The sequence below is a fragment of the Buceros rhinoceros genome, unplaced genomic scaffold (genome assembly GCF_000710305.1).
Source record: "Buceros rhinoceros silvestris isolate BGI_N320 unplaced genomic scaffold, ASM71030v1 scaffold12561, whole genome shotgun sequence".
Lineage (NCBI taxonomy): Eukaryota > Metazoa > Chordata > Aves > Bucerotiformes > Bucerotidae > Buceros > Buceros rhinoceros.
The window spans coordinates 35,718-47,468 of NW_010396061.1; the positions used below are offsets into that span (position 1 = coordinate 35,718).

The window sequence follows — 11,751 nt, forward strand, 5'->3', positions numbered from 1 at the left end:
AGACTTCGGGTGTAACATTGCCGGGTCTCCACAGAAATACTAAGTGAAGAGCGAATTACTCTCTCACCTGCTGTTAAACTAAACACATCAAGTCTCTCTACAATGGGTTCTCCGGTGCTTCCACCCGTATTATTTTCAAGACTGTTTACTCCTGTTACCTTTCTTGAGCTGCCACTTCCTACACTGTGCTCTGGATCATCACTTCACACAGTGGGGCTAGCTTCCTCCTTCATCACCTCTTTCTTTGGCTTTACTTCTTTTGAACTCGTGTTGTTTTTCTTGAGCTCACCAGAAGTGTTCCTGCTCATCATTTTAGCACACAACCTCTTCCTTTAGTTCACAACCCGCTGTCTTTCAAAATCTCAGCTGTGAAATAAAAATGTATTTTCTAATTGCTCCTCTCAAACTGCACTAAGTGAGGATAGCATCCAAGCATGTCCAGAATCCACTCGAGCAGATGCTTGGTGTGATACATACGCACAGCATCACTAATCACAGATCGCTACACGTTCACCGAGTTGCGGGTTTGGAGCCTGAAACATTACCTGACACGGCAAGAACTACTCAAGGCAGTATTTTGTATGGTTGTCCAGTCACCGCTTTCTCCGTGCTGGAACTAGATCTGCAACGACGAAACCAGGGAAGCCTGAGCAGCACAAAGGGCTTGTCAGCGTGCAGTGCACGACAGGGCAGACCTCAACAGGCCTCGAGGGCCAGCAGCTGGCTGGAAGCAAAGGCTTCACCTGCATTCTGAGGCGTGGCTGAAACAGTGTCTGGATCCTGGTGTCTGGCTGTGAGAAACTCTGAGCAAGCGCAGTAGGATGGAATTCTTTACCAACTGTATTGTCAGGCTCAAAGTGACAGCTTGTACACTACCTGGGAAGAGGCAAAGCCTCCCTAGGCAAGCTGCAGGAGAAACAGCTGCGCTCCCACGCTGGGTGCAAAGATATTATGCTTCTCCTGAACTGAAAGCCGAAGCTAAAAGTGACAAGAATAGAAAAACACAGGGTAAGCAGAAGGCAAATGGGATCCCTGATGCATGTCTATGCAAATAAAAGGAGCAATCTCCAGAGTTCTGGGCAGTACAACTACCAAGACAGCAGCAGATCTGTGCAAAGGCAAGGCAGCTCACCTTTAAAGTCAACTCGGTCTGTAAGAGCAAAGCCACACGCACAGCTGTAGAGCGTTTGTTTTCATATACACGGAAGAGAGCTTTAACTGGCTGCAAAAACCTGCCAACAGACTGTCACACGCTTTGTGAAACACAGCTTGATTTAGCTAAATCCTAATCACCAATTCTGGTCCCTAAACAGTAGACGAGAAAAAAAAATACGGCAAAGGAGGCTTGGTATCTTCTAGCACATGGAACTAACCACTACTTTTCCGAAAATTTTAAAAAAGGAACTTAAGTTTTGGCAGGTAATGCTGTATTGCCCTTTCAGAGCGCAATACGCACAAACACATTTTAACCATAACAAGCATATGAACACTCCAGATCTTATTTGCTGTTACTAATGTCTGCATCTACTATAAATCTTGAATTATCTACCAATCAGTGAGTGGCAACTCTTCAAAAAAAGTGCCTTTGTCCTTAAAATTCCTGATTCCAAATGCTATAGAAATCACATTCTTCCTGTACACCAGGGTGCACCACTCACCTATGCCAAAACACCACCAACACCACTCTGAAGGAAAAAGGGGGGTTAATTCTGTTGTGTTTCGTAGCATTCTCCTACAGGAAGAGAATGAATTCCCACCAAGCGACTGGAATTAAAGCCTGCAGACAAGTAACAGCTAGCACTGGGTTACAGAGCTGCACTTAATTCTGACGCGTTACCTTTGACCTTAGCGTCATTCTGCGGGAATCCTGCATGGAACGCACGCCCCCTTCTGCCACCCGCACCGCCTGCTCTGGCAATATTCTTCTCCCCTTCCCAAACCCCAAACCCCTTCCTGAGAACAGAACTGTCTGATGTCCAGTCATCCGCTTTTGATGTCTGTCTGCTCCCTGAACAACTACACCTCAGCGTTCAGCCTCCCCCACAGGACAGCACGCTCCCACTGCTCAGACCCCCACCGCAGGAGCGGGAAGGCACGGGCCATGTCCGGAGAGGTGTCTGGATCCCACAGCGAGAGGCCTCTGCCAGACGCTGCTCCCAGGCCACAGCCCCGGCCATGCTGCAGCTCATGGGCACCGTCCCACGAGTGAGACGGAGGCACGTGCAGGAAATCACAGATGCACTGGTAACCACAGAGGATTTATCCACAATAGGATCTACGGACTTTGAAACTCCTGCATCGGCGAACCACTCGTTAACAACGTTTCTAACGCTGGCTAAGTATGGAAACGAAGATTTTTGTACTTGGGTTTCAGGTGACGGTACCTACTCAAAAAGACCCTCTACAGTTCTTACTCCTCACCCTCGGGAGCTTTCTGGCATGTCTAGTGTTAAACAAGATGGTTTTAACGGAAGAAATAAAGCCCACACTCAGCAGCACGGATTTTCAGAGCACGTGCTCCTGAGCTAGCTTGGATCCAGCTCCCTCGAGTACCGATGGAAGTGCCAGCACCAAGAGCACACGAGCTGTGCCAGAGGCTTTGGGTAGGCAAGTGAACCGAGTCACGATCCCAGAGCTCCAGTGCTGGGTCCCAGCAGAGCCGGCTCAGGAGAGGCCGCGGGATGGACACCGCACACGTAGCTATCACACGTTCCGCTGGAATGGTCCCCAGCTCAGGCCCAAACTGCGAGTGTTCAGCAGAGTAGACATTGTGGGTGTCAGAGGGAAGTGGCAGCAATGGCTAAAGGGATCCAGAGGGACCACGGGTTTTCTGAACTGCTGATGGCCCAGTTGTACACCAGCATTATACTGGTGTACTGCCTCCAAAACAATGGTGAAAAAGCAGAATTGAGAAATACTACCTCATAATTTCGAATGTACAAGTGAATTCCTCTTCCTGCTTCCTCCCTCACAAAACACAGCATCTCACCCCAAAGCGATTACCCAAGTTCAAGGGGATAAAACAGGGCAGCTGTAAATTGCATCTGCAATCTCAAGTAGAGGAAAAATAATCTGCTGGTATTTCAGTTTAACGTAAATCCTTAACTCTGTCAAGCATTTCAAGTTTTTTCATGGAAGGAGAAATTTCCCATCAGCAACAAATACACAGAGAGCAACATTTTCACACCGTCCAGCCCGCTCTGTCCATCAGCCCTTTCCCGGTCACTAGAAGGGATCTGTTTGCCGTAACCCCGCACACACACTGCTGCGTAGTCCCGGCTCTCACAGCCCTGAACTCAGATGCTTTGCTTTTTTTGGAAGAAGCCTTCCCTGAAGACGACCATACAGCTACAACACCTCCCCAGTTCACGTACACCAGTAAAAATTTTTAAAACACCTTTGATTTCACAGAGACTTGGAACTAAGACATGGTGAAACACCCTGAAAAGCTCTGCATGCTCCATGAGTACTCAATTTAGAAAACAGATCCCCTTGCAGAAGGCATTTTTAATAGTATTTCACCACTAACCCCAAAGCTTTGTGATTACTTGTTACGGTAGCAAATAAAACCATCTTTATTTCTGAGACTATTCCATGGCTACCCCTGGATTCTGTTACAAAAGCAATGGCAGCAGGTGCCTTCTCAACACTGCATTAACTGTTTGGAAGAACATCTGTAACCACTTACACAGTTTTTTCCATCCTGGAATAGAGTGTTCTTTCAACAAGCCAAGGTTTAACACTCTCCAATTTCTCAGACCTTATCAAAGCTGTGCTTTGCCAACCTGTGGTTCAATGAGTACCTCCAAGAGATCATACGAAAGAGAAACGTCATCTTAAAAATGCTACACTGCAAACAGAAAATTTGCAGGAATTGACAAAAAAGGTTAAAGGTTGTCAGCTAAAAAACACACTTTAAGAAGTGCAGAAAGTTTATCTTGCAAGATCACAGAAGTTACAGAGCAAGTTATCAATGTTTTCCTCCACAAAACACGCCCTGAAGGGGAGTGCACCCACTGCAGCGGAAAGCTCTGCCATACCTTCTCTGACAGCTGGTCAGAGGCTGAAAAGTGAGTATTCTCAGACACACTAAAAATTCTTCCTATTTTCAAAACTGCTACAACCCGCCACGTCTCTCAGCAGAGCCATCTCTCAGATGCACTTCCCGCACACTTCACCTCTGAGCAGCTCAGTTCTCAGACCCGTGTGGAGCCACACCGGGCCCTGCACGCCTCCTCACGTGCCTGAGACTGGAGCGGCAGCAGCCTCTGCTCGCTCTGCTTGCCTGAAGCACAAGGTTCCAACGACATCAAGAAGCATCACTGCCTTTTAGCATTCCTTTGCCCTCCCAGTGAGAGAAGCCTCTGCAGCCTTTCTGTTAAGAACCCCAGGGACACCTTCCAGAGAGCCCGTGACGGAGTTGAACAACGACTGCTCCTTCGCTGCTACAGCCAGCAGCTCCTCTGGCCAGCCACAAAAGCTGCTCCAGGTGGAGAATCTATGAACAGGACGCGGCTGTTCATCTGAACAAAACTACGTTCAAGGACGCCTCCTCCGTTTCACGGGCACCTTGGAGGAGTGGAACTTCCCATTTCAAAGGGAAGAGCCACAAAGCACAGCAGGAGCTGCTAACACTGCTGGCACTGCAAACCTCTAGCAGGCAGGTTTAACTAACCGGGAGCCAGACCACTACAGCAGGACCTGACACGCGCTTGCGAGGAGCTTCACTAGGCAGCACGTGAACATCAAGGAACCAGGGACGTTACACTGCTGTTCCTCAGAAGAAGTGTTCAGCTTTAAGGAGTATGTTAAACTGGCTCTATCTGCTGCAACAGGGGGAGGAACAAATCTGCAGCCTCTGGAAGGAGCAACACTTCCTACATCATTCCTTTGCTCGGAGACGTGCAGGCAGGCTGCCAACAGCTCGGGTACTCAGAGCTAATACAGAAAATAATGGCACTTCCTCGGCATCGGAGCAATTCATGCGCTGTTCAGGTGCAACAACCAAACAGTGGGTTTGCCTTCATGAGCCAAAACAAGCTACAAACCATCACTTAAAGGTTAAACCCAGGAGTACTTTACAGACTGAAAGGGACACAGCAGCCCGACTAGCAAAAAGATTCTGCAGCCAGTCGGTGTGTTCTGAACTCACTGCCAGAGGGTAGGGAAGGAGAGGCATGGCCAACGACGGCAGCAGCTGGAAAGACTGGATATACCGCAGTGAGGATACAGGTGGATATATCATCAGCCTGGTCGTGACAGGGAGCAAGATCCAAAGAGCTCTAGTTTTTCAATAGCGAAAGACCATTTACACATCAAATGTGAGCACAGGAAAAGAGGAAAACTCCTTCCTGAACTGAAGGTGCTTTTCGGTGTCAAAGGGAGAGGACGTTTCATTTGTACAGTTACACGAGAGGGTGAAGGAGGACACGTGAAAGCAGGAGGGTAAATTCGGAATAACCAGCAGACAGGAAAGCCAGCACATACAGATTGCTCTAGCAATGCTGAGCACCTGTAAATACCTCTGAACATTCTGTTCCACTCAAAACTAAGCTTCTTTGACAGAGCATGAACTAGGGATTTCCTCAGTTAGTTGCAGATAAAAGTACTGAAGTTACAAGAATAATCACAGAACAGGTAAGAGAAAACAGAATATTTACATTATTAAAACAGACACTGAAATGTTTGAACTATTTCATGGTATTGCACCAAAACATCTAAATGGCCTAAGGGTTGAGTTCAGGAGAAGTCAAAACATAAGGATACAGAAATGCACACTCAGGATTCCCAAACATCAGTGCTACCACATACCTGCAGCACAGCAACAACAAAAGAACCTGATCTTGTAAGTGGTTAGTCCAACTTAATCCAGAATTACAAACATTAAATTACAACCTGAAAACAGGCATTTGTTATTTGCACCATTCACATGCTAAAAATATTACACCTGGTCATTTAAAAATGATGATTTCCACTTTCTGGAAGATTGCCATCAGCCTCCAAAGCACCCATAAGGAATAAAAATACACACTTCCCCTCCCCCTGCATGCTTAACATTGCGAGAAGACACAATTTTTGTCAGTGACACTGGTACAAGGACGAAACACCTGGCATCAGCTGCCTTAAGAAATGCATCAACATTAAATATGAAATCAAAATTTGAACCTGTAGCAGCAGAAGGTTCTTGAGTTCTGACAGCAACAGAGGGAGTCTCAGCGCCTGCAACTTTTTCTTCCTGTAAGCTGGCGTCCGTACTGAGTGCTGTGCTCTGCGAGGTGTTTCCAGGAGATCCTTCTCCACTGAAACTTTGGTCAGATTCGAGAGGAATTTCTAACTGGACTAGAGTGGAGGAAAGGAATGTCCACTGAGTAAAATGCACACAAATGCATGTTCGGGAACAGTGACGCGTGTGCTCCTCACACCGCAGTGGAGGTGAACGCCCATCCATCGTCAGACTGCTTGCTCTTGCATTCACACGAAACGCACTTCTTACAACACTACTGCTTGTAGCAACCCTCTAAACCGACAGCTGCTTACAATCACGCAGGCTGCCGCCGCCTCCTAGCCTGAAGTGGGCCAGGTCTCCTCAAGGCACTGCCAGAGCTCCTCCTGAACGGGAAAGGCAGGGAGGCCCAGGGCAGAAAAAGCGAGCGCTATCTCCACCCCTTCTAAGAATAAAATCATCCTGTTTCACGTTTTCAGTTGTTCAACAAGAGGACTGATTAACTCGAAGTATAGCATTTGAGGAACTTCTTCAATTTAAAAGTGTTAAAATTTCCTAATTACCTCACTTTCACAAGTGTAACTTGCACCCCTTAAAAAAAGAAGAATCACCACCGCACTGAGGTTATTTTGGAGCTCTCTTTTTGCCTCTACAGGAAAGGCTCCCACCATGCAAGGGAAACGCCAGGGTTACTGATGGGGAGGAACCAAAAAGCAACCATGGCAGCAGGGGAGATACAAACTTTCCCTGAGTTTTCTCTGCATTGCTGATGAAATCAGGTTTTAATTGCAGATACAAAGCCTGAAGGGTATGCAAGTGAAAACACAGTCCTTGCAACAACTAACAGCTCTGTGCCACCACACCCCCAGAGCAGACCAGGAAGCAGCTTACCCTTCTCAGACTCCTTTGGGTTAGATGCTGCATCTTTCAAAGGCTGACTATCCACTGAAGTTGTGACGTGATCTGTATTTAAAATCTCATGGCTAATACCAGATGAAAGCCTCGACGACCGTCTCCTGATCCGGTCTCTTGCAGGGTTATCTGAAGAGCTCTTCAGTCTTTCCTGAGCTGGAATAGACAATTTCATGGCACCACGCTTTCACAGGATTACTGAATAGCTCACAAGCAAACCTGACAGATCTCGCCTCCCCATCACAGCTTGACAGGGTGTTTTCTCAGGTCTGAGGTTAACAGCAAAAGCCTCAGGGATCGGACCTCTCTGTAAAAGCTACGACCCTACTAATGGTTAGAAATAAGCATAAAAACAGAGCAAAAGCTTATCTTGTAGGTGTCTCAACTTTTTTTTTAGTAATAGATTTGACATAACAATCAATATCTTACTGGTAAAACACTGCTTTAAACAGCAACCGTCTCACGTACAGAAGTAATCCCAGAGGTGAGATGAGACAACTGGGACACCCGAACAACTCTGACCCTAAGCTGGGTCACTTGTGTGCATGCAGGTTTTAAGTCTTTGTGGTCCTAAAGAAGGGAAAGACGGCCATCCTCAGATCCTCACCTCCTTGCTCATGATACGACTAGAGAACATAATTTTCCATCCTTATCATCACCCTCAAGTTCTTCAACATCACTACACCGAGAGGAAGTAGAAGCCATTAGATTATAACCGCACCAATATTTAACCTGTACTGAAGTTTCTTTGCTAAGCAATATGGCAGCTCCTCCATCTAGTAACGAAAGAGTTTCTACAACCAGAAAAAGGCTTTTATAACCTTGTATGTATTGGAGGCAATATAACCACTGCCCCCCCTAGGCCCATGAACTTCTGCATCAGCTTGTGGCTCCTTTTTTCAAACCCAGTGTCCCAGATCTAGGAGGATATTTCAGCCTGATGATGCTACAGTGGAATGGCCAATTTAAGACAAGAGATGCTGCGTTCCAGTGTTTCATACGTCACAGTTCAAGGTTAACACTCCAGACTTCTCCTTCCCCTCCACTTAAGCTCCAGGAACTTACACGTACAAATACCATGCGAGCTGAACACCAGAAAATACTCACACAAGTTTTTTTCAATCCTGGGACGCTTTGATGGAACTTCACCTCCTTTAGGTATTTTCCGACGTCTTAACTCCAAAGTTATGGGCTGCAGCGTCTGAGAACTTGGCTCTACATATTTAGGCAGAGAGCAAAAATGGACTGGATATGAAGCTGCAGAACTCTTTAATAAAAACATAAATTCCTAAGCCTCACAACTGAAAATACCGGCCTTGTGTAAATACAGTTTCACCTGGCTGTCTGAAGCCCAGGCAGCAGCATTTAATCCTGCTGCAGACACGCTGGATACTACATGAAGATCACCTGCCTACATCTAATCTCTGACCAAACCTCCGGGGCTCCAAACTGGACTGACAAGCATGCTCTCAGCTGTCCTAACGAAGCCTGAGCAAAGACGAGTTTAAATTTTTTTAAAGGTTTCTAGAGACTCAGGCTGCAAAACAGCAAGATGCTTTTCATTCCCTCGGGTAATTTAGAAGGATTCTAACATATGGCCTCAACGTTTAAGTGTAGCTACATACCCGCTGGAGGTGTTATCGGCGGTCTGCCACGTTTTCTTTTCGTTTCTTTTGCGTTTTCCTGTGGACTCTTTACATTGTCATTCTCAGGTTTCTTCTCAATTTCTGTATCTACTGAATATTCCATATCATTCTCTGATATATTCTCTTTATCTTCTTTTCCATTCTTAGATATATTCTTTTCTGAGACCTTGCCTTTTTCGGAGATGACTATCAGTTTTCCTTCTTTATCAGGTTGCTTAACTCTCTTCTCAGTCTTTAATGTCTTTTCATCCTTGACTTTCTTTGCATTACCTGTTGCTTTCCTCTGCTCTTTAAATTTCTCCCGCTTTTCAGGAGATGACGGAATTTCATTACCTCTTTCCTTAGGATTAGCATTACCCACAATATTCTAGAATAAAGAGAACGACATATGACAATTGACTTTGTGCACTCTCTCAAGCCCTTGTATTTACAGACTTGCACCTTGTGCGCTTTGTCAGAGGATAAGAGCACATGCTCTACTGCAACCCGCGGATCAGAACCAGAGCTGATCGAGGACCCACACAGCTTCAACTGGACAGCGCAACAGATTCACTCTGAGCACAACTCAGCAGCGTAAGGGATTCGCTGTTTCTTCGTTGCCATGAGCTGGCTTGCGCGGTACTACATAAAGCCCAGTTGGGACACTGAAGAACGAGTGGGAGTTCGGAGCCCAGCGAAGGGCAACGGCTCAATCACTTGGATGCAAAACCATTTTCACTTCACAAAACGGCCTCCTTCCAAGTATTTAGCTTGCAATTATCACCACTACCGAAAGGTGCCAAGAGTCGCATAGAGGAACTGCAATCACCAACATCACAGGATGTTAAAAATTTTAAATTAAAAAAAAACCCCAAACTTAAAACTTTGCCTCCTATAATTTGTGTTCAGCATGAGAAGACACAAAAACCCTAAACCGCGCCTTGCCAGCAAGCTACTGACAGAATATCCAGCTGTCATCTCCTTTCCCCAGTTCTTACGTTGCCACGTAAGAGCAGGGAAGAACCAAAAATCCCCCTGTATGAGCAGGTCACAGTGCTCAACGTCCTCTCCGCTCTGCGATCACGTTTCACACTAACACCTCTGAGGTGGATGCTGATTCTGGTGATGAACCTGCCTGACCCAGAACTTCTCTGCTCTGCTGAAAATAAACCTTCCACTACACGACCTCTTGCCTCTTCCCACCCCAACCTTCCTGTCAGCACGTGGCTTACACGAACAGGTACCTTTACAATTGCCATTTTCATCACAGTCCTACGAAAGAATCCCGAAGCAGTAACACGGTGAACATGCCACCTGCCCCACCCTCTGATATTACTTCAACCATACCTGGCACAGGGGGGATAAAATCTTTTTTAAAAAGTAAGATCAGGGGATATGGAGATGGCTGAGGCACTCAACAGCTTCTTTTGCCTCAGCCTTCGCTGCCAAGTGCTCCAGCCACACCACCCAAGGCAATGACAGGGACTGGGAGAGGACTGTAGGAGAAAATCAAGCTCAAGACCATCTAAGGAACCTGAAGGTGCACAAGACCTTGGGATCTGAGGAGATGAATCTGCAGGTCCTGAGGATACTGGTGGATGAAGTGGCTAAGGCATTACTCACCACATCTGAGAAGACGTGGCAGTCTGGTGAAGTTCCCACCGACTAGAAAAGGGGAAACACCACCCCAACTTTAAAAGGTGAAAAAAGGCAGACTCAGGGAACCACAGGCCAGTCAGCCTCTCACCTCTGCGCCCAGCGAGGTCATGGAGCAGATGCTCCTGGAAGCTCTGCTGGGGCACATGGAAAATAAGGAAGTGGCAGCAAACATGGCTTCGCTAAGGGCCAATTGTGCCCAAAAAATCTGGTGGCCACCTATGACAGTGTTACAGCATTGGTGGATAAGGGAAGAGCAACCAATGGCAGCAACCTGGACTTGAGCAAAGCATCTGACACTGTCCCACGTGACATCCTTGCTCTGAATTGGAGACACATGGATTTGACTGATGGACCACTCAGTGCACAAGGAATTGGATGGATGGCCACGCACAAGTTGCAGTCAGCAGTTCCATGTCCAAGTGGAGAGCAGGGAGAAGGGGCATTCCTCAGGGGTCAGTACTGGGACTGGTGCTGTTTAACAACTTTGATGGCAGCATGGACAGTGGGATCAAGTGCACCCTCAGCAAATTAGCTGATGACACCAAACTGTGTGGTATGGCCAGCGCACTGGAGGGAAGGCATGCCATCTACAGGGATAGGCTTAAGAGGCAGGTCCATGTGACCTTCATGAACATGGCCGTGTGCACAGACTTGGGTGATGGAAGGACTGAGAGCAGCCCTGAGGAGAAGGACTTTGAGGTGCTAGTGAACAAAAAACTGAGTACAGCCTGGCAACAGGCACTCGCAACCCAAAAGCCAACCACGTACTGGGCTCATTCCCAGCATCGTAGCCAGCAGGCCAGCAAGGGGATCCCACCCCTCTGCTCTGCTCTCATGAGGCCCCCCTGCAGTGCAGGTCCAGCTCTGGGCTCCTCAGTACAGCAGAGACATGTAGCTGGTGGTCCAGAGGAAACCACAGGAATGCGGCAAGGGCTGGAACCCCTCTGCTCTGAGGACAGGGAAGAGAGTTGGCGTTGTTCAGGCTGGAAAAGAGAAGGCTCCAGGGAGACTGTAGTGGTCTTCCAGTCCTTTAAGGAGGTCACAGGAAAGATGGGGAGTGGCTCTTCATCAAGGAGTGTAGTGATAGAATGAGACGTAATGGTTTCAAACTGGAAAGGGGAGATTGACATCAGATATGAGGAAGAAATTCTTTACATGAGATTGCTGAGGCACTGGAACAGGCTGCCCAGAGTAGTCAATGTCCCCTCCCTGGAAGCATTTGGGGCCAGGTTGGACAGGGCTTGAAGTAACCTGGTCTAGTGGAAGGTGTCCCTGCCCACGGCAGGGGGCTGGGACAAGATGGGATTTCAGGGCCCTCCCGCCCCAACCCTT

The 11,751-nt window shown here is 47.3% G+C and overlaps 1 protein-coding gene across 1 annotated transcript in view; it reads right to left on the minus strand.

Annotated features, from left to right (window-relative positions):
- The window catches only part of PHF20 (PHD finger protein 20), a gene marked incomplete at both ends in the record, with an annotated part of 48,932 nt that overhangs the window by 33,703 nt on the left and 3,478 nt on the right, over nucleotides 1-11,751 (minus strand). Inside the window, 4 exons of the mRNA XM_010145776.1 lie at nucleotides 6,166-6,339; nucleotides 7,115-7,291; nucleotides 8,243-8,350; nucleotides 8,761-9,148. Of these exons, the coding sequence (XP_010144078.1) occupies nucleotides 6,166-6,339; nucleotides 7,115-7,291; nucleotides 8,243-8,350; nucleotides 8,761-9,148 (847 nt within the window). The remainder of the gene's footprint in view (nucleotides 1-6,165; nucleotides 6,340-7,114; nucleotides 7,292-8,242; nucleotides 8,351-8,760; nucleotides 9,149-11,751) is intronic.